The 24045-nt window shown below is 39.9% G+C and overlaps 1 protein-coding gene across 1 annotated transcript in view; it reads left to right on the top strand.

The window, feature by feature from the left end:
- GRM8 (glutamate metabotropic receptor 8) overlaps positions 1 to 24045 on the top strand; it is an 857461-nt gene that overhangs the window by 346211 nt on the left and 487205 nt on the right. Inside the window, exons 3-5 of the mRNA XM_055590836.1 lie at positions 9461 to 9596; positions 10065 to 10219; positions 11783 to 11920. Coding sequence (XP_055446811.1) covers positions 9461 to 9596; positions 10065 to 10219; positions 11783 to 11920 — 429 coding nt within the window. The remainder of the gene's footprint in view (positions 1 to 9460; positions 9597 to 10064; positions 10220 to 11782; positions 11921 to 24045) is intronic.

Genomic DNA, 24045 nt, shown 5'->3' with positions numbered 1-24045 from the left:
GAAGCTCTGTGTCCTTTCCCCACACCTTGCCTGAGCATCTCTTGCATCTGGCTGTTCCTGGGTTATATCCTTTTATAATAAACCAGTGATCTAGTAAGTACAGTGTCTCTCTGAATTCTTTGAGCCTCCTAACAAATTAATTGAACCTAAGGAGGGACTTTTGGGAACCTCTAATCTGTAACTGGTTGGTCAGAAGCCAGGTAACAACCTAGGCTTGTGACTGACATCTGAAGTGAGGGAGTTGGGGAGGCAGTCTTGTATAACCTGGACTCTTAACCTGTGGAATCTGACAATCTCCAGCTAGATAGTTTCAGAAGTGAGTTGAATTGTGGCATACCTAGTTGGGGTCAGAGAATTGCTTGGTGATGGTGGAGAAATTCCTTACTCTGTATGAATTAGAATTAGGATCTGGGCACTTTTAAGAGCTAACATGTTTCTATTGTCTTTAAGAAACAACCAACCAACCAAACAAAAGAAAACCTAGTTAATTTGGTTTTGCTCATTGCTATTATTTGAAGACGCATTCATAGGAAATAAGTTAATAATAGTTGACTGACCGTATCACATTCTTATTAGGGTCAATTATAAGCCATCTTTTAAGATCAGCTGACATTTTTTACCAATCACTTTGTTGTTGTTGTCATTATTCAGTTCCTAAATCATGTCTGACTCTTTTGAGACCCCATGGACTGTAACCTGTCAGAGTCCTCTGTCCATGTAATTTCCTAGGCAAGAATCCTGGACTGAATTGCCATTTCCTCCTTCAGAGGTTCTTCCCAACCCAGGGATTGAACCCACGTCTTCTGTGTTGCAGGTGGTTTCTTTACCACTGAGCCACCTGGGAATCCCATCACTTTTTTGCCAGTAGCCTTAACTATTGATAAAATGGTACCTTTGTTGATGTGTTATGTATCAAAACCATTCTTTCATGCAGATCTAACAAGTTATATAATCAGAGGCTCAATATGATTTTTTAAGAACTTGACAGAAATTGTAAGCCAACTTGAGACACTGGTAATAATCATGTTGTTTAAAGAAAATCACATTCAATATTCTATATGCAGCTTTGTAAGTAATTTCATTTCTAATAATTTAATCCTCCTGGATTTCCATCACAGTTGGAAGTTGATGCTGTAACATTGTTTCTTGTTTTATTTTTCTCTTTCTACATTATTAATAGAGATTTTGTTCTTAAAAATAAACAACAACTAAAAACATGATTCTTTGTCCTCTCGAATTGCTTTAACAAAACTTCTCTGTTGAAATACAGGGAATTTTATGACCCCAGTTCTTTTGTCTGAGTTGGCTACAAGTCCAGTATTGTACTGTTTGGATAGGTTGCCTGTCTTTGTGCAATAAGTCCTCTTTGAAGAGGAACTTTAAAATTAAACAATGGTATTTTATTAATTGTTTGACTTGTACTATTATTTCAGAGATATAATATCTTTGGTTCTCTGTACATTTAGTTCTTACACATGGTGAGTCCCCTTTCAGAGCCCCATTCAGTGAAGGTTCCTGGTGCCCTTGCCTCGTAATGTGGCTGCACTACGGGGTGGCCCCGACTGCAAGGCACTTCCTTAACTAATGTATCTACCCCTTTTCCCAGGATGTCCCCCAGCAAGCCACTGATAAATGTGGAAGTATAATGGCCTATTCTATCTGACCTAATTCAGAGTAACTCTGGAAGGCATTTCAGCCTCAGCATTCCTGGTGGTGCTGGGAATTTGTCATTGGTCCACAGTCAGCTGGACTTCTTCTCTGCCCAGTCCGATTTCCAGCCCTGGTGGTCTTCCACTGGGCAGAGATCAAGGCAAATATCCATTTCAAACTCTTAAGGTTGCAACAGTATTGTCTTAGCACTCTATAGTCCAGCTTCTTAATAATCTATAGGCAAATATTTAAATAAAACGAGCGTATAGGTTGTTTCCACAACACTTACTATTTACTGGTTGGCACCATTAATAGATTAATAGTTTTCACCATGCTATTACTCTTTTAAAGAATTAAATTCTAATGTTCAACCCAGATCTTCAAAATACTTATAAAATCCCTCCAAAAGGAGGTTTGAATCCTTCAGGTATGAATTCAGGGATGACAAAAGAGAAGTAAGTCACTTTCTCCATTCTCTCACATTGAAACTGCCCTGATGACATTGTGATGATCTGTAATAGGTGAAAAGTGAAATCTACTCATCTTATTTACTGCCACAGAAAAGCAGACAATTACCACTTCTCGGAATTTAGGATATTTAATAATATTACACAAATAAAGTTGAGGGTTCAAGATCTGACCTGTTGACAAACTCATGTTTTAGGTCTAAATATCAGCTATCTCTCCTCTCAAGTCTAATGATGATGCTTATCTGGTTAAGATGAGGATGATGATTAACAATATTAATAATGTATTCAATGTAACATTTGTATAGCACTTGATCGTATTATTATTTTCATCCCTGGAAGATAGTTTCTATGAATCTTGTCACAGAGATGATGACACTGAGACTTGTTCAAGATCACATAGGTCCGACCCTCAGGTCTTCTGGCCCATATCTGTTTTTGTTCACTTCAACATCTTATTGCACTAGCAAACCAACATATTTGTAAAGGACCTTTCATCTCTCGGACCTGAGACTTCCAGGTACTCACCTATGAGATAAAGAGACAAAAATTATGAATGAAATTGTTTACAAATTTGCTGTTATTTCAATAAGAACAAATTATTGTGCAATCCCACAGATGAACAAACTAAGGCCAAGGTAATATTCTAATTTATTGCACCGTGATAAAAACTATTTTGGGTGCCAGATGCCACATCAGTGAAAGCTTCCTATGAGTTAAAATTTCAATTTTTTTTTTTTACTTTTTGTGTGCCACTTTTAATCACTTTTAAAAATAAGGATATATTTTTATGTATCCTATGTTTTCCTACTTGACTGAGAGGTGTCTGAGGTCAGAAATGTCTCACTTCTGTTTATACCAGCAGTGTCTCTTGTAAGTCTTACATTTATTTATTCAAAACATATTCATTGAAATCTGTATGTGCCAAGCACCATGATAGGTAGTGAGAAGTATGGTGGTCAGTGTGAATGCCAAGATTCAGTAGTCATGGAACATACAGTCTAAGGTGAAAAAAAAAGATAACAGAATTTTAAAAATATACAGTTATTGTGGTTGCTACAGTCAAAGGTGATGTGGAAGACTGGAGGCCTCAGAAAAATTTTCCTGAGGACCTGCATTCACAGAGGCAATTGGAAAGATTTGGGGATGGACTAGTTAAATACTAAAGTTTAAATCAGTTCTATAATCTGCATGAGCTCTAAGTATTTTAACTTTGTTCTTAATGCTCAATAGAAGGACTGCATTTGTGTAGCTATTGATTCAGTTTATAAGGGGTGGCCTGCTGTGTCTTTTGAATGTCTTTAAATTTACTTTATCTTATTCATCAGTCATGGATGCCCATGAAACCATTAAGTCACAAGTATAGTCAGTTGTGGATGGGCAAGATGACGGAAAAAGTCTCGGAGTCACAAGATGTGGCTTTGAAACTGGGTTTCAAACTCTTGCCAGCGGTTGACACCCCTATTTCTCAGTTTCCTCATCAAAATTGTGGTGATAATACCAAGGTTAGAGTCCTTTCCCTAGGACTATGGAGGTACAGAATGCATGAGACTGGGAAGGAGTGCTCAAGTGTTTTGGAGAGTGTATGTAAAATGCTCAGCTCAACAAATGATCTTTTAATTATCACTAAATAATCAAAGGGAAAACATTTACACAGGTGAGGAAATCAGACAGGGAATTCTAGAAGGCAGCCAATTATAAATTCTTCTGTACAACAGTCTTTTCCTAAGTGCTAAGCTTTAAAAATTATTTCTTGCTAAACTGGGGACGCCTGCAGAACAGGGAATTTAGAGCCCCTGGAATTGTACACAGTCACTCTTCCAGAGTGGGGTATGAAGAAATAGATGGAATAGACATGCTTTGCTGCAGGAGAGCTCCTCTTCCACACTTTAGGAATCTAGATCAAGTCAGAGTCTCTTTTAAAATTGAAACAATTGATAATGAATATTGTAGGAAAACACATCTTTGATAAAGCCTGAATGTTTGACTAAATTTTACTGTATTTTAACCAAACACTAACAGTATACGATGACCTCTTCTTATATAGTTTTAAATAGTCAAGATTATTTGAGGTGGTGATTTACGGTCATTTGTTACTGCAGTTGATCTGACCTTATGCAATATTTTCTTAGCAGTAGATCATTTTACGTTCTTATCTGGCTTTTCTGATGTGTCCATCTTGTCATTCAGTTATAAGACTGTTGCAGGCAGAATGGAGACAGAAAGTCCTTAGCTCTGGAAACACAGTAGACCATGGGTACTTATGAATGGACTGTGTGGCTTTTTGACTGATGTGAAGATAGAAGTTGTGACTGAGTTTCAAGGCTAAGAAAAGGAATATTAATTTTCTAACACCAATTATTTGAGAGTAATACATTCCACAATAAAATGTCCATAAAGCACAAAGCAACATAATGCCTTGGGGTGCACGTTCTTTGTAAGGATTTGCTCAGCTGAAATAAATTACTTGTGCAGTTCCTCTTTTGAGAAAGATACAAATTGACCAGGCTCACAAATAAAAGGTGAGGTGAAGGAATAAAAAAATATAGACTAATGTAAAATTCCAACTTGACTAATTTTGAATGAACAGAAATGTTCAATGGATCTGTAGTAAATGACTAAATCAGTGAATTCAGACTAAACCATAAGTCTGGATTGCCTGTTTGCCTCATCTGAAAAAAATCATAATTAAAATTTTCTGGCCTTCATTTCTTCTGGTTATGGAGTCAGAGTTAATCTCAGAATGATACTTAAGATATGGCATGTCTTTAATGGGATCCTTAAGTAATTAGAACAATTTTCTTAAAAGTGCAGTCATGTTTTGAAACAGCTATTGTTCCCCAGAGAGTGTTACAGTTTGGATCTTACATTTCTATGGTTACCTCATGTTTCCACTCACCACAGTTCTTTATTTGATTTTTACACACATTATGTAGTTTTCAAGTAATCCCTAGACTTTGTCCCAAAAGTTTTCTCCTCAAAACATGTCATCACTCCTTTCCAGTCTCATTGCTAGCTCCTGTCCTGCTGGTGGGTTTTCAGGACTCTGTCATTCACCTTTTCATGTTATTGATTTCAATATTCTCTGTGACTGATCACTTCATTCCCAACACTTCAGTTACTACTGTGTCAGCATCTAACAACATTGTGGTTACCACTCCCTTCTTTCTCCTTAGCTCCAGACTCATTGTTTCCATTTCAGTGTTCCATGGGTACTTTGAAAACCACTGGTTCTGAATCAAACTCATCAAGTCTGCCCCTCCTGTATTTCCTAGTTGTTTAATGATGTCATCACAGAAAAGTGAAAAAGTGAAAGTGAAGTTGCTCAGTTGTGTCCGATTCTTTGCAACCCCATGGACTGTAGCCCATCAGGCTCCTTTGTCCATAGAATTCTCCAGGCAAGAATACTGGAGTGGATAGCCATTCCCTTCTCCACATGATCTTCCCAACCCAGGGATCGAACCCAGGTCTCCCGCATTGCAGACAGATTCTTTACCATCTGAACCACCAGGGAAGCCCCATAAATATTTACTAAAGGAATGAATCAATCATCACTGCCGGGGTCCAGCCCCGGTGGATCCAGGGAATTTGAAGGGGAGGCAGCATCGGCAGTCAGGAGACAATAGCTTAATTAAGTGTTAATTAGAGATATAAAGAGTGGTTAAATAGGGATAGCTCAGTGAAAAAATTCAGTGGAGAAAAGAGGCTGAATAACTTGGTTTACGTGGAAAACCAATAAAACTCCAAGACAAGGAGTTTGCACCACCCACGTAGGCCGCAGGCGTCCTCTTGTTCTCCCAAAGGAGAGGAGACACTAAGGCCTCCCTGGTCAGATCTTAGAAGCCCAGGCAAAATTAGTAGGCTTGGCGAGCCTCCACATTCCAGATGGGAATTCAGCCAGAAGGTGAGAGAAAGAACGACATGGGGAGACCAAGCTTCGGTGAGCAAGGCCTGCACTTTATTTTCCAAAGTAGTTTTTATACCCTAAGTTGTGCATAGAGGATAATGGGGGAAGGGGTAGAGTCATGCAAGGTCAGCAGTCCTTGATCCTTATCGAAGCCAGGCTTTCTTCCTGCAAACTTATCATATGCAAAAGTTTAGGTGATTTACATCATCTTCTGGCCAGGAGGCCTGTTAACATTTTATGACCCTTTCTTCAGAAAACTTATTTGTCTCTAAAGGTGATTATTCTGAAGTCAGGTGCCACCCTCCAAAAGCATTAGATAAAGTTACATTCCTATAGGGCAAAGGTGTGGTGGGCTATAACAAGAAAAGAATTAACTCAAGGGTCCAAGGTTACAAACATTAAAGCTACTACTTACATTTCTATACACCAACTATATTCATCAATACACTCCCAGGGACACAGTAGTAAGGGATATGGAAACTTGGCAGCAAGCATTAGCTCAACAAAGAAATCCTCTACTAGTTCTATTTAACAATTTTAACTCTCTGAGAAGCTCTGCATTGTTAGAATATCTTAAGCTTCTCGTGCCTCTTGTGGTTGGGAGGCTGTGAACAATCACATGTGGCTGGAGGAACCTGTTCAGGCAGGCTAGAGAACTTCCAAAGGAGTTTGTGAACTAAAACACTCTTGTCACACACAGGAATTTTATTAACTGGAGCTGTAAGTTAACTCTTTTTCAGAGAGAGAGATGGTGGACAGCCCCCCATAAAGTCAGAGGTGTAGGTGAGAGCACAAAGCAGTAAAGTAGGCAGACTCTGGTTTTGGGGGTAGATGCTCGAGAATTTCCAGGGGGACTCCTGAGGCTCGATCCCGCCTTTGTGTATGCTGATTCTCCTTCCTCATGACCTTTGCCACGGGCAGAGTTCCTCACACTGGCTCCCGGCACATCACAACTATTTTGGACATATCAGTAGGCTAACTACTTAAAGGCTCAGTCTGTGGCTTATAGGCAATTCTCAGCACTGAAGAGCAGAGTGTAGGGTTAGTGAAGGTACTGCTGTTGCAAGGATAATTTTAGCAGCGTTCTAACTTATACAGTGAATAACCTTCAGTACTGTGGCACTGTTAATCATACGGCATTGTCACATATATTAAATTGGATCACAACACACTGGACACCCATTGTGTGGCTACCACATGGTTCCTTTGTTTGGCTACCTGAAGTTTCTTCCTAAAACACATAGCTCATCATGTAATTCTCCTGCTTATGAACTTTCTGTGGGTTCCTAGCCTTTTCAATGTAAAACCCAAATTATTTGGCCTGTCTAACAAAGTCACTGTCAAGCTGGACCTGTTCATTCTTTCCAACCTCAACCCCAGACAGTCATGATCCAACAAGGTTCTTTCACACCTTGGCTTCTACCAGAAATGTCCTGGTTTTGTCCCTGTGCTTATGTGTGTTTGCCATTTAAAATATAGCTCTCTCAAGCACTTAAGTTACTCCCTTCTCTGTGTTCCCAAAGTGTGGTATGCTGTCTTCATCCTAAAATCATTACATGCTCCATGATAATTTATTGGAATGCCCCTTACCCAGACTAGCTGGCAACTGCTGGGTTAGACTGGGCATTCCCAGTGTCCAGCCAGATGCATGGCATATAATGGCACCCTGCAATGTTTGGGAAACTGAATGCATTGTCAATTGTGTGGAAGCAAAAATACCTTGCTTGTTGAAGCCATGCTGTAAATAAATGGTGATTTTCTTCTCAAGTGACTCAAAAAGTATGTTCAAACCATAATGCAATTGAAGCATCTTGCTGATGTCATTTTTTTCTCTTTATATTAGAATATGTTACCTCGACACCACTACACCAGAGGAAAACTCCTCCTTTTCCTCCTATCCCAGCCCATCAGCAAAGGGCAGAGATATTTTCTACATTTTTCTTTTTTGGCCTCTCATTGCCTTAAGATGAGAAACCAAAAGAAATGTTCTTCCGTTTTTGTTCTGTGAGTTGGATGGTTCAGTTCAGTCACTCAGTCATGTCCAACTCTCTGAGACCCCATGGACTGCAACACACCAGGCTTCCCTGTCCTTCACCAACTCGTGGAGCTTGCTCAGACTCATATCCATAGAGTCAGTGATGCCATCCAACCATCTCATCCTCTGTCATCCCCTTCTCCTCCTGCCTTCAAAGTTTCCCAGCATCAGGGTCTTTTCAAATGTTTAGTTCTTCACATCAGGTGGCCAAAGTATTGGAGCTTCAGCTTCAGCATCAGTCCTTCCAATGAATATTCAGGACTGATTTCCTTTAGGATGGACTGGTTGGATCTCCTTGCAGTCCAAGGGACTCTCAAGAATCTTCTTCAACACCACAGTTCAAAAGCATCAGTTCCTCGGCGCTCAGCTTTCATTATAGTCCAGCCCTCACATTCATACATGACAACTGGAAAAATCATAGCTTTGACTAGACAGACCTTTGTTGGCAAAGTAATGTCTCTGCTTTTCAATATGCTCTCTGGGTTGGTCATAGCTTTTCTTCCAAGGAGCAAGCATCTTTTAATTTCATGGCTGCAGTCACCATCTGCAGTGATTTTGGAGCCCTGCAAAATAAAGACTCTCACTGTCTCCATTGTTTCCCCATTTATTTGCCATGAGTTGGATGGAATTTCTGCCATTTTGATTTTCATGGTGGAGAAATATGTCAACTGAGTGCTTGTGTCTTTGAAAGTTGACTTGTGTCTCAAATAATCTTGAAGACCATTTGTCTCATAACATATTATGTTTTTGCATAAGTTTCTTGCTACAATACTATGAGCTAAAAACAGGAAATTAACTTTAAAAGAGGTCTACTGATAAATGTGAGTTCGATCCCTGGGTTAGGAAGGTCCTCTGGAGTAGGAAATGGCAACCCATTCCAGTATTCTTGCTTGGAAAATTTCATGGACAGTGGATCCTTGTGGGTCCATGGGGTCACAAAATAAGTTAGCAAAAGGACCTTCTTATATTTATCACAGGAAGTCTCACCTATAAGACATATTCATACCTTTTTTTTTTTTTTTAAATCAAAGCACTTGTTCTTGGACTTATGTTAAATGAATTAAAACAGCCTTTCTTTCCACTCTTTCTCTCCTGTCCTACATCTTGTGCACTTTGATTTTTTTTTTTTAAGGACATTCACAAAAATAATGTTTAAACTTGAAAACAAATACCTGATGTGTGATTAAGTCATTGATGTCATTCATTTGATATATATATATATATATATATACATATTAGGATGCAAAACATCCTGATTGCTTTTAAATAGGTGAGAATGACAGATATTTTGAGAAACAATATCCATTACTGAGTCATGTGTTTCTATAAAGTAGCTAACCTCATTAAGTGTGTTAAGTAAATGTCTTTTCTGAATCACTTTCTCTCTCTCTCTTTAAATAGGTGGTGTTTGCATTGCTCAATCACAGAAAATTCCACGTGAACCAAGACCTGGAGAATTTGAAAAAATTATCAAGCGCCTGCTAGAAACACCTAATGCTCGGGCAGTAATTATGTTTGCTAATGAAGATGACATCAGGTACTGATTGATATTCTTCCTCATTTAGGATCATATTTGCACCCCACATCCTTTTCTAATATATTTCATGTTCAATGTCGAATCTAGTAAGATTTCGCAAGAATTGTAGCATTCTTATCTAAGTACAGACTGCCTTCTGCTACATAGAAACAGCAGCCTTCTGGTTTCTCAGTCTGAAACGTTTATCGAGTAAAATCTGGGGACTGAAAAGAAATGAGACAAACAACGATGACAGACAGAATAATGTGAATGAGGTTAAGAATAAGGCTAATTATCAGGCACTGGACTTAAAGTCTCCAATTTATTTCTTTTAGGAGACATTAAAACTCAGGCAGTTAGAATGATTGACTTGTTGTTTTATGGTGACCTACTGAGTGTTGATGACTTGATACAGCAGGTCTTGTAACATTCACATTTATAGAGCTCCTTGGTTAATGTGGTGTGTTTTGTTTGTTCTTATTCTCATAGGAGGATACTGGAAGCAGCAAAAAAATTAAACCAAAGTGGGCATTTTCTCTGGATTGGCTCTGATAGTTGGGGATCCAAAATAGCACCTGTTTATCAACAGGAGGAGATTGCAGAAGGGGCTGTGACAATTTTACCCAAAAGAGCATCAATTGATGGTAAGGATGCACCATAGAGAACTTGTTTGATTCTAACTTAATCTAAACTCAAAAGCAAAATCAGAGTATCAGCATATGATGAAATGCATCCATTATTTTATGACTCTGGATAAAATTTGTAGCACTGATGGCAGAATTACCAAGACAGTAATTAAGTATGTAAGTAATTTAAGTTAGCACATTATATATGTTTTAAATTAGAAAAGATATCCACAAGATATTTTTTTAAGGAGCACTGTTGTTGGCCTTAGATATCTCCATGATGTTAGCAGTTGCCCTCTAAGTTTGCAGATATCCATGGACATACCAACAGTTATAGCATTGTTGGAAGGATAGTGTTTGCTTTATAGCAAATTAAAGTATGATGCTGGTTTGACTCTATGGATAAATGAATGGCAACAGAAGATGTGACACATCCTTGAAAAGCAGTCTGTCTCCCAAATATCTTTTCCAGTGATCTTGACAGTGACTAAAATTCCTACCTTTGCCATTATCTGTTGGAACAAGGCATTATTTCCAGTTTTAATCTCATGTTTATCGATCAAAGCTCAATTGGAAATTGAAAGAAATATTAAAATCAGAGTAGTCAGTTGACAAATGTTGGTATATTGGAGGTTTTGTTTTGGTTTTTAATGTATGCTGTTCAAAAGATCATTTCATCAATGGTGTAAGATTGTATGTATTAAAGTGAGAATAATGACAAAGTAAGGGCTTCTCTGGTAGCTTGGGCATAAAAAGTCTGCCTGCCAATGGAGGAAATGCAAGTTTGATCCCTGGGTCTGGAAGATCCCCTGAAGAAGGAAATGACAACCCATTCCAGTGTTCTTCCTTCAATGAGGTGGTTACCTGATCAGACTGACACTTTAGCTTATTACCTAGGACTCTAGAAGATTGGGTGCTTCCCAAGTGGCTCATTGGTAAAGAATCCGCCTGCCAAGCAGGAGATATATGTTCAATTCTTGGGTTGGGAAGATCCCCTGGAGAAGGAAATGGTAGCGCATTTAAGTATTCTTGCCTTGGAAGTCCCATTGACAGGAGCCTGGCAGGCTATAGTCCATGTGGTTGCAAAGAGTTGGACACGACTTAGCATCTAAAAAACCAGAAAGTTACATTAGTAGTGATTAGTTTTTCTGAGTTAGCTGAAAAGGGAACATCCAGATCAGATAAATCTTCAGGTGAGTAGAAGCACAGAAATCCAGAACATAGACCCCTACTAGGGGAAAGAGAGGAGAAAAAGTCTGAGTTCGTTCTAAATATTCAGCATGAGGTCACTGGTTGCTGCCACTGGGAGACATAGAGGAGAGGAGGAAGTGGCGGGGATGACACCCAGTCTGCTGTGCATGCCTGAATGGCAAATGGTGGGAGTAGAGACACTGTCCTTTGATCTCCATTGATTCTTGCCACAGGGATAGCCTTATTTCTGGGTTATTGGTCCTCCCCCATGTGTTATATATATTTTTTCATGCAATGATCACAACATAATATAATATATATTCAAATTTCTGATAGTACATGGTTTTGATTTTGAAAAAAATATTTTCATACCTTTCTTCTTTAAAATAGGGTTCGATCGATACTTTAGAAGCCGAACTCTTGCCAATAATCGAAGAAATGTATGGTTCGCAGAATTCTGGGAGGAGAATTTTGGATGCAAGTTGGGATCACATGGAAAAAGGAACAGTCATATAAAGAAATGTACAGGTAACCATTTAAATGTTTTCCTTGGAGCATTTGTGTTTGTCATTACCTGAGAAATGAAGCTTTTCTATGTGGATAGTAATGGCAACATCTTCTACCTCCTTGTATCTCTTGTTATAGTTTCTCAGCAGGGCTGAGCTTCCATTGATCATTCAACAAACTTAAACTTGCACATCGGTTCTTGCAATCAATGAACAAGTATTTATTGAACATGTGCCATGTGTCTAGTGCTGGAGTATTTCAGTTCTGTTTTTGTTTTTTTTTTAATGATGGGTATCTACTTTAGACAAAGTACTTTATTACGTTTGGTAGGATATTGACAAATAAACAAGACATGATTTTGTTTGCCAGGAGTTCAAAATATAGCGAGGCTGACAGATCGTAACAAATTGTGCTGACACTGGTTTCCAACTGTGTGGATCCATGTCCCCATATCCTTCATAGCTCTAGCAGCTACGGTTTTTTGATGCTCTACTTTCTGCATTTTGTACATAAAAATAACAGTAATATTAAATATACATTTTTTGAATGTTAGAATTTAACTTTTTATTTGAAGATAACATGACTGTGTATGTGGAAACATCTATGGAATTTTAAAAGTTACTTAGAACTAAGCAGTACATTTAGTAGGATCAATACAAGATAGAAGGTCTGTATAAATGTACCTTTTAAATCCATTTATGGATATTCATGGATGTATTTATATACCCATTTATATATATTAGAAACTAACACATGGAAAATGAAATACATACAGCATAATTAAAAAGAACATAAAAAGGGATAATTTTAATAAAGATACATCTCTTCTATACTAAGATCTACACTGAATGAGCATCTTATAACCAGACATTCCTCTCTTGCTTTCCCCTTGGCCCACACATTTTGATATGACCTCCTTTCCCTTTATTTAGTTCCTTTGGAAATAGGTTTTCAAATAAAGATATAATCTGAGAAGTGCTAGAGCAGCCCTATAAATGGAGCAAGGATAGGGATGTGGAGAGGGGGCGCCCCAGTGGAGGGAACTGACTTCCAGGAGCTGGAGTAAGTGAAGTGAGACAAAGTTCATTCTTGTAGGTCTTACATTTGAGTTTGAAGAGTAACTAAATAAGTAAATGTATAAAGGAACAAAGACTTCCAGATGCTGAGATGTGCCTTGAAGAAATACAACAGAGTAAATGTAGAAAGAGTGACCAGGTGGTCTCAGGAAGGAGGAGGGGAGGCAGCAATTACTATCCTTTGGTTAAGATGCTTTGCCAAGGCGCTAACATTTGAGACCAGACATAAATGGCAAGGGACTTCTCTCGTGGCTCAGACGGTAAAGAATCTGCCTGCAATTCAGGAGACCTGGGTTCCATCCCTGGGTTGGGAAGATCCACTGGAGGAGGGCATGGCATGGCAACCCACTCCAGTATTCTTGCCTGGAGGATCCCCATGGACAGAGGAGCCTGGCAGACTACAGTCCATAGGGTCACAAAGCGTTGGACATGATTGAGTGACTAAGCACATGAATGGCAAGAGTCCTCAGCCATGTGAAAATATGAGAGCAGCCCATTCTAGGATCTAGCACAAGCCTCTTGAGTTTAAGGTAAATAAAACAAAAAAATAAAAGGTCAAGGAGGCCAGAGTAATTGAGACTTGAGTGTGGGAGTGAGAGCAGAAGAGGATCGGGACAGGCCAGCTCATGCAGGGCTCTGGGGTTCTTCCTAGAAGCTCCAGAACTGGGGATTTGGGGCTTTATCCTACCTGTAGGGTAGAAGCAAATAAGGCTTTTCATTTAGGACATTGCTCAGATACTTGTTTCAGAAAGATTCCTCTGACAGAAGTGTAGGGAGGGTTGGAGATCAGGGCAGAGAAAAGAGAAAGGTAAGTCAGTGTCCATCCCAGAGCCCCAGTGGTGGACAGTCTCAGCCTCATGAGATGTGCTAGTTAGGGATGGAACACAGAGTATAGAGATCCTAGTAGGTAGCATTTACAGGACATGGTGAGTGGGACATGGTGAGTGCTGAATGCCCTGGGGGTGGTGGTGAGTGATGGAGGTTCTGAATGATAAATCTCTGCCGGCTAAGTCTAGGAATACTACTTAACCGAAAAGACAGCAAGAATGGTAATGGACTATAGGAAGGACTAACTGGAATTGGGTTCTGAACTCGCCCCATGGAACTGCCCAGCAGGTGGCAACTAAGGTTTGAGACCCTGCCTAGTGTAAGACACTAGAAATGCAGATTAGGTAGTAGTAGATGGAGGAGACCTGGAAGTTAAAAAGACAAGGGCAGAGATGCAGTTACCAGGGAAAATTGAGCAGAGATGAGGGATAACCACCTAACCCTCTAGGGGAGGAACCAGAAGAAGAAATTAAGCATTGCGGGTTGGGGAAGGAGACGTACTGGGAGTCAGGAGAGGAGTTAGGGTGCATGCATGTTCAGTGCTACAGAGAGGCGTGGTTGAAGGACAGAAGTTTGATGGAGACTCAGATGGTGAGGATGGTGAGGGCTGGAGATAGAAATGGAATAGAAGTAGAGGGAAGAATGCTTTTTTAAAAGAAGTTTAGCAGAAAAACAAAGTAGCAATGATGGGAGAACTTGAGAAAAAGCAGAGTTACAGAAATTTCTTTAGGGGAGGGCATCTAATATAAGCATATTTTCAGATAAACATGGTGGGAAGGAATATCAAGGGACTTCCCTGGTGGTTAGGTAGTTAAGACTTCCCTTTCCAATGCAGGTGGTATGTAGGTTCAATCCCTGGTCAGGGAATAAGGATCCCACATGCCCTGAGGCCAAAAAACCAAAAACATAAAACAGAAGTAATATTGTAACAAAGGCTTCCCAAGAGACTCTGGTATTGAGTCTACCTGCCAGTCAGGGGTATGCAAATTCGATCCCTGGGTCAGGAAGATCCCCTGAAGAAGGAAATAGCAACCCACTCCAGGATCCTTGCCTGGAGAATCCCATGAATGTTGGAGCCTAGGGAGCTACAGTCCATGGGGTCACAAAAGAGTCAGACATGATTTAATGACTATACAACAATTGTAACAAATTCAATAAAGACATTGAAAATGGTCTGCACCAAAAAAAAAAAAAGTCTTTAAAAAATAAAGAAGGAATATCAAGAGAAAGATGTTAAACGTGGAGTAGGATCTTGACAGAAACTTGAAGGAGAGGCATAAGAGGCATGTGTTACCTTTAAATCATGTGATTAAGTTGGGAAAGAGAGATATACCCAAACATGTACATAAGTAAAGGACAACAAAGTATCTTATGATTAAATGTTAAATTTGGACATAGATATTGAAGAAGTTCAAAAAATGTATGATTATAAGTTTAAGTTGTAAAACTCAAAGCTTCAGGGAGGAGGTGATTGAGAACAAGAAAATATTGAGAAAGCTTCCCAAATGAGGGAAAAGATGGGTCAGGAGAGAGTGGCATGGAGAAGTGTGAAGAACGGAGGAGAGGTTCATCTCATGAAGAGTTTGCATGTCAGTGAATAATGGGATATAAAGAGCAGTTAGTTTATAGAAAGATTTGAAAGAAGTTATACACAGAGGGCCTTAGGGGTTTTTCATTCATGTATATTGTACACTGTGCTTAGTTTTGAATTCTGAATGTCATTTGATCATCCACGTGTTTATGTCCTATTGTTGTTTAGAGCATATTAATGAAAATTAACCAGTTAGTGAAATGAATGACCTCATGGTAGTGTATATATGTCAATCCTAGTCTCTCAGTTTGTCCCACCCTCCCCTTCCCCACCTTGCCCACATGCCCATTCTCCACATCTGCCTCTCTCTTCCTGTCTGCTAATTAGGGGATGGCATCACTGACTCAATGGACATGAGTCTGAGTGAACTCCAGGAGTTGGTGATGGACAGGGAGGCCTGGCGTGCTGCGATTCATGGGGTCGCAAAGAGTCGGACACGACTGAGCGACGGATCTGATCTGATCTGATCTGTACCATTGTTCTAGATTTCACATATATGAGTTAATATACAATCATAGAGCTTTTTAATGGACTGTTTTCAGAATGATCAATTTCTCTAAAGTCATTAAAAAAAAACGTTGATGTCTTTAGATGTCCTTTAAGCATCTGTCGATGGTGTGGAAGAAATACTTCAGGCAGAAACACTGAGCTGAGGTGTAGTAGAATCCAGACTTGGTGGCATGTCTGCTTCATATTCCTTTGATTTATTTGGGTGTTGCTAAAATTGTAACAATCTGTCCAATTAGAACTATTTCTAGTGCAATGAAAATGGTGTTTACTCCAAGTGCTAGGGCAAATGTACCCTTAGGAAACAGGGTCAGTAAACAGATTTTCATGCAAATTCCATTGTGGATGATACTGAAATAACTTGTCTCTGGGTGGAAAATAAATAAAGAATGTGATGTTCTTACTTACTTTTTTGGAAAACAGTAACATGTGAATGTTTCCAGATGGTGAGAGAAGATATTTGTACCCCCAATTGCCACCAACACACAGTTTTCATGTGTTTTTGGGAAGCAGAGATGATCAGCACATTAGTGGACAAAGAAGAAATGTGCTTACTGTACTTAAGAGGAGAAATCTATAGGATATTCATGGCTAGACGTGTCTAGGATTTGAACGTGCTTAGTTGCTCAGTCATGTGTGACTCTTTGTGATGCCATGGTCTGTAGCCTGCCAGGCTCCTCTGTCCATGGGATTTCCCAGGTAAGAATACTTGAGTGGGTTGCCATTTCCTATGCCAGGGGATCTTTTGGACCCTGGGATCAAACAGCATTTCCTTCTTAGCTGATGGATTCTTTACCACTGAGCCAACAGGGAAGTCCCAGGATTTGGACATTATTTGTATTTCCAATTTGCAACAGTCCACCTAATTCAGAAATGGGTATATACAGTTATACGTGTTTCAAAATCTGGCCTTAACAAAGTTTAGCAGTAGTAGTAGTCTCTCAGTTGTGTCTGACTCTTTGTGACCCCATGGACTGCAGCCTGTCAGGCTCCTCTGTCCATGGGATTCTCCAGGCAAGAATACTGGAGTGGGTTGCCATGCACTCCTCTAGGGGATCTTCCCAACCCAGGGATCCAACCCACGTCTCCCACATTGCAGGCTGATTCTTACTGTCTGAGCTACAGGGAAGTCCTTACAAACAGGGAAGTCCTTATGTCTTAACTATTCACAGTGAGTCCAAAAGTTAGAGAATTCTGAAAGTGGGATATCCACAGGTCCTTTTTGTTTCACTAAGAGCATCTTTTGTGGGTTATGTTTTGAGTAAAATTTTACATTAGGCGAAGGTAATCTGCAAACATAATTATTTGCTTCCAATTGGGGGCAATACTGGAATGTATTTACATGGATAAGTGAGTGCCTCCCAGCAGGCTAGAACTTCTGTCTTATCAATTTTCAGGCAATAGAATGTCTTCAAGCAGTGAGGAGCATCCTTTTCCTAAAATTAACATGGTACAGTTTTTCTAAGATGATTTCCCCCCTAGAATCTCAGAAAAGCTTTCAAAAAGATGTGATATTACTGTTAACTTTGATATGTTGGCCACATTCCAAAGTGAAGTAATTCCTACCATCCACTTAGCTATTTATGTACTTATTATTGCTCCTGAGAGCCGCTGAGTTCTGAAAGCTACTACTACTTAATCCTACTTAAAATTCCCTTTGTCTTTCTCAAGAAGAAAAAAGGATTTTTTATCAGTGGTGATGGGTGTTATTTTATAGACATTTCTCTGACCTCTCCTCTCTTTCCCTCCTTCCCTGTCTTCTAGAAGACTTAATGCCTTTCTGCCCCTCCCCATCCAGACACCCACACCCTCCCTTGAGGACTGGGGTCGGTCTTCCTCACCTCTCCTTGTTTCGGTGCATTTTTTTGCACACTTGTTTTCCCACTCAGGCCTCTGCCTGAACTTCCCCTCCGTTGCTCCCCCTCACCACCTCATATTTTCTTTTTCCTGCTCTTTCTCTGATCAGTCCCTTGCCTGACCTTGTTTTGTCCAGCAAGACCCTCATTGACAGTGGAGAGTTTTTCTTTCGAGGTCTCACTTGACTTTTGGAATGGCCATCATTCTGATTTCTTGTCTTTCTGGTGAGGCCAACTTCCCTGGTGGCTCAGATGGTAAAGTGTCTGCCTACAGTGTGGGAGACCTGGGTTCAATCCCTGGGTTGGGAAGATCTCCTGGAGAAGGAAATGGGAACCCACTCCAGTATTCTTGCCTGGAAAATCCCATGGACAGAGGAGCTGGTAGGCTACAGTCCATAGGGTCACAAAGAGGCGGACATGACTGAGCAACTTCACTTTCACTGGTGAGGCCTGATAGTGAATATGGCAGGGAAATTAGAGCAGTGCAGAGCAACTGCTCATCAAAGGCAGTCTCTCTCAGATCACAGTGTTTTGGCTTTCATTTCTGCATCATGAATTGTAAATAGGTCTGCACTTACCAAAATAACATTCTCTGACCCACCCTCAAAATCCAGTCTTTTCCTTGTGCTCAGACACTCAGTGGTGTCTGACTCTTTGCTACTCCCGTGGACTATATGTAGCCTGCCAAGCTCCTCTGTCCAGCATTTTAAAACCTTTTGACTCATTCAGTCATTTGTTCATTCATTCATTCTTTATTCACTTATTTATTTTGGATGGCCAGCCTTGTGCCAGAGATTGCTAGAGATACAGACAAAGAATAGATTACCCTTGCCATCTAGTTGCTCACTCAGACATAAACACTGTCTTCATGAATTGAAGTGCTTTCCTTGTCTGGTGGGTTTGGATTCTCAGCCAGGAGGTTGGAGCACTGCTGCTTAGCTTGTGTATGGCTGACACTCAGATGCTAAATGGTGGTGAGCATATGCTACTCGAAATGGCCTATTGATTCTTATTTATGATGATAGAAACGGTGGTAATGGAAAGAGCAATGCACAAATATGTCAGTGAACCAAATAGCAGGCTCAATAATTACCTCCTGAAAGACTTGTCAGTTTACTTTCTGGGGCCAGAGTAACGAGGTAGCTTTTCAGGTGTTACTCTCCCTTGAGCTTTCCCTGTTTTGGGTCAGAGATGAAAGCTCTCACCCTTTCACTAAGATTCAAGGAGACCATGTGAGTGAACTGGATAGTTAGCAGGGGGAAATCACACAACTTGATTTGGTGATTCAGCATGAATGGAAACTAAGATTAACTGTCCTGACATGAAGATATGTTCTGTCACCTCATTTGCTCCTTGCATAGAGAAAAAGTCTGTTGGGGATAATATCTTTCCATTTGCACCATGAGGTGCCACTAGCTCATATGCTCCTGTTCTTAGCAAATAAAATGGCAGAAATTCCAGAATGATTTATTTAGGCCACTTCTGAGATTTCATATGGAATTTCAATAGATGCATTTGAGATGACAAATGGGCATTGATTTCAGATGTATTGGATTTCAGAATTTTAAAGCTGGGACAATTTTAAAGTTTAGGACATAAAATCAAGATCATTCTTTCATTTTGTAAATGAAGAAACTGGAACCCAGAGAAGATTAGCGAATGGTTGACAAATCACAGAGTCCTAGAACTGCAACTAGAATCCTTGTCTCTTTTATTTGAACTTCTACCTGAATTTTATATCCTTGATTTGTTTTATTATTTACTTATTTTAGAGGTTTTAACCACATAGTTGAAAGGTGTTTCTTTTTCCTCTTTATGATACTTTATGAATATAACAGTAATGTATTATGAAATTTTAAAATCAACAGCTATAAAGTGAAACACAAATAACACATTGGTTGTTATCCTATGAAAAAGAGTCCAATATTTTAATACTTTTCATATTGACTTTCTGTGTATGTAATATTTGTAAGTGGGTCTTGAAGAAAATAGAGCTCTTCATCCAGTTCCCTGGCCCCTGCCATTTATTTATTTTTGTTATACACACACACACACACACACATATGTGTGTGTATACATACACACACACACTCACATATATATTTTCTTCTTTTTGGCTGCATTGTGTGGCATGTGGGATCTTAGTTCCCCACCCAGGGATCTAACTTGTGCCCCTGTGGGGGAAGCATGGAGTCTTAACCACTGGACTTCCAGAGAGGTCCCAACCCCCACTTATGAGGGTAGTTGTTTAATCACTAAGTTGCATCTGACTCTTTGGTGACCCCATGGACTTGTAGCCCACCAGACTCCTCTGTCAATGGGATTTCCCAGGCATGAATACTGGAGTGGGTTGCCATTTCCTTCTCTGGGGGTTCTTCCCGACCCAGGGATCAAATCTGCATTTCCTGAGTTTGCAGGTAGATTCTTTACCATTGAGCCTAGACTCAGAACTATATGAAAAGAAATGGAGAAATTATCAGCCATAAGCTTCTGTTAGTCTAAGTCCAGTGGCACTGAGTTGTAGAGATTCACTTTGCTAAGTACAGTTGGTTGGTTTAGTCACTAAGTCGTGTCCAACTCTTGTGACCCCATGGACTGTAGCCTGCCAGGCTCCTCTGTCCATGGGATTCTCCATGCAAGAATACTGGAGTGGGTTACCTTTTCCTTCTTCAGGGGATCTTTCCAACCCAGGAATCGAACCTGGGTCTCCTGCACTACAGGCAGATTCTTTACCAACTGAGCTATGAGGGAAGCCCAAGTACAGTTAGGCCACTCATTTATTCACTCCCTTATAGGAAAACCCCCTGCATATTTTAAAGCAGTGCAGGAAGCACTATAATATAATAGCACTTCTAGAAGTTTAGTGAGCATATAAATCACCTGAGTACCTGGTTAAAATGCAGCTTTTGATTTCAAAGATCTGGGGTGAGGCAGTCTGAGTTTTTGACCGGCCTCAGGTCATGGGATGTTCATGGGCCTCCGGCCGCAGTTTGAGTAACAGGAAGGCATTAAGAGTTTGTTTATAGAGATAACAAAAGTACCTGATGTTTAATTAGCATAATACACTCAACTGTGCTAAAGACTACTGACAAACTCAAGATGTCTTAAATAAGATCATCTACACAAGAGTTTAAATTTTCAAATACAAAAATTTATAATCACTAGTCTGTGTTAAGTGTACTATTTTCAGTAAGTATTTAGATTAGGGAAGTAAAAAGATACAGTAATGTGTATGTGCGTATTTGTCTCCTCATTAGGAAATTTGAAACTGGAAAGCTTAATTACTAAATTTTAAAGAAACGTACACAGATGCACCTGTATCTCCCCAGTCTGCAAAGGAGATAGCAAAGCTTGCCATATCGAGATACAAAAATATGCTGCACACTTAAAAAAGCTGCACTTCAGTCATAAAAACATAAAGAATTTGGAAAGGTCCTTAGAGATTATTTTGCTCAATTCTTTCATTTCTCAGTAAAGGAAATTGAGACCCATTTTTCCTGAGTGAGTTGTCTAAAGCCCTATAGCTACCTGAAGGTGATGGAAGGACTGAAGTCTGACTTGATGCTTGATTCTTTCCTCAATCCTTTCCTGCTCTGAAAGTCTTTCCCAGCGAGGGTTGAGTCTCACTGATCCGTTCTACTATTTTTCCCTGGCACAGCGGCTGGAATGTTTTCATACATGTGTAACATATTTAGGGTTAAGTATTCCCTTTATATGAAGCTCCCTAACTTCTAAAGGGGTCAGATTGTTGTTCTTGGTCTGAGAAGCACCAATACTGCTGGAAATATGGAAGCTTAGGGAAGTGCCCTTGATGAGTAAACTTCAAGGGTACATAAACTCTTACATTTTTCAGACAGTAACCTGAAACAGAAGAACATCCATTGTATAGAGTCAAAATGAATTTAGGAGTCTAGAAATCTCTTCCTGCAAAGCATACAATGGACTCTGGCATTGGCTTGATTGACAGAGAGCCTTGGGTACCTCTGGAGAACATAATAAACATGATTTCTGCAATGTTGTGCTGAAGGAGGCAGAAATGGTCAAGGGAATATAAGCAAGTATGTGACAGTTAAGCAATTTTGCGAACCAATTATTTGGAAACCCATCATATGGCTTGAGCCAGTGAGGATGAAGGAGGGATGTGTAAAGTACAGAAACATTAGAAGAAATTGTCTTTGCTTCAGTGCTTATTAAACTTCAGTTGATGGAACCAGTTCATTAAAACAAAGCAAAACAAAGAAAGAATATACAGATGACACAATATTAAGAAAATTTCATATTCTTCCTCTCCCTCAGAAGACATACAGAACAGATAAATATAGCGGCCAACTATTTACATTACAAAAGAAGTAATTATTTTCTGAGAAGTTTACCTTGGGATTCCTTTAAATCCATGGGATTTGAGGGAATTCCATGGCTATCACCACAGATGAAATAAGAGATTTATACAAATTCTTAGGAGTGTACCATGTATTCACCTGAATGAACAACTGGGTACATTAGGGCAAAGGAGACATCAAAGGAAGTGTGGGACTTCCCTGGTGGTACAGTGGATAAAGAATCCACCTCCCAATGCAGGGGACATGGGTTTGCCCCTCCGGGAAGGTTCCACATGTGGTGGAGCAGCTAAGCCAGTGTGCCATAAATACTGAACCTGTGCTCTGGAGTCTTCAAGCTGCAACTGCTGAAGCCCATGAACCCATATGCTCTACAAGAGAAGTGACTGCTTTCTGCAACTAGAGAAAGCCCATATGCAGCAACAAAGACTCTGCATGACCAAAAATAAACAAATAATTAACTGATTTTTTTTTAAGGAAGTGTGATCAGAGTTTACTAAGGCTAAACGACAATATCTTCTGGAGTCTTATTTTTTGCTTACTTATAACTTTTGTTAAAACTCTATAACATGCTGAGCTTCTCCAGAACTTTTCCTCAAGGAACTTATATTTTATTGAAAAGACAGAGTTAGAAAAATGAAGAGATTAGTCTGGAAGCTTTTAGTAGGAAGGGTGTGTATCCTCAGGACTTAGCATTTGCTTAGCATTCATTGTATGTATTGTTAAATTAGTCAACCGGTTAAAAATGATGGCCAATAACCCTCTTGTTCTTCATTCTAATCATGTAGGTATGATGTTGGCACCTCAGTTCAGTTCAGTTCAGTCACTCAGTCGTGCTCGACTCTTTGTGACCCCATGAGTTGCAGTAACCCAGGCCTCACCATCACCAACTCCCGGAGTTCACTCAAACTCATGTCCATTGAGTCAGTGATGCCATCCAGCCATCTCATCCTCTGTCATCCCCTTCTCCTCCTGCCCCCAATCCCTCCCAGCATCAGAGTCTTTTCCAATGAGTCAACTCTTCACATGAGGTGGCCAAAGTATTGGAGTTTCAGCTTCAGCAAAAGTCCTTCCAAAGAACACACAGGACAGATCTCCTTTTGGATGGACTGGTTGGATCTCCTTGCAGTCCAAGGGACTCGCAAGAATCTTCTCCAACACCACAGTTCAAAAGCATCAATTCTTCGGCGCTCAGTTTTCTTCACAGTCCAACTCTCACATCCATACGTGACTACTGGAAAAACCATAGCCTTGACTAGAAGGAACTTTGTTGGCAAAGTAATGTCTCTGCTTTTGAATATGCTATCTAGGATGGTTGTAACTTTCCTTCCAAGGAGTAAGCGTCTTTGAATTTCATGGCTGCAATCACCATCTGCAGTGATTTTGGAGAGCAAAAAAATACAGTCTGACACTGTTTCCACTGTTTCCCCATCTCTTTCCCATGAAGTGATGGGACCAGATACCATGATCTTCGTTTTCTGAATGTTGAACTTTAAGCCAACTTTTTCTCTCTTCTCTTTTACTTTTATCAAGAGGCTTTTGAGTTCCTCTTCACTTTCTGCCATAAGGGTGGTGTCATCTGCATATGTGAGGTTATTGATATTTCTCCCGGCAATCTTGATTCCAGCTTGTGCTTCTTCCAGCCCAGCGTTTCTCATGATGTACTCTGCATATAAGTAAAATAAGCAGGGTGACAATATATAGCCTTGACATACTCCTTTTCCTATTTGGAACCAGTCTGTTGTTCTATGTCCAGTTCTAACTATTGCTTCCTGACCTGCATACAGATTTCTCAAGAGGCAGGTCGGGTGGTCTGGTATTCCCATCTCTTTCAGAATTTTCCACAGTTTATTGTGATCCACACAGTCAAAGGCTTTGACATAGTCAATAAAGCAGAAATAGATGTTTTTCTGGAACTCTCTTGCTTTTTCCATGATCCAGTGGATGTTGG

Source organism: Bubalus kerabau, chromosome 8 (assembly GCF_029407905.1).
Source record: "Bubalus kerabau isolate K-KA32 ecotype Philippines breed swamp buffalo chromosome 8, PCC_UOA_SB_1v2, whole genome shotgun sequence".
Classification (NCBI taxonomy): domain Eukaryota; kingdom Metazoa; phylum Chordata; class Mammalia; order Artiodactyla; family Bovidae; genus Bubalus; species Bubalus kerabau.
Note: the sequence above shows the minus strand (reverse complement) of the source record. Positions and strands in the feature narration are given on the sequence as shown.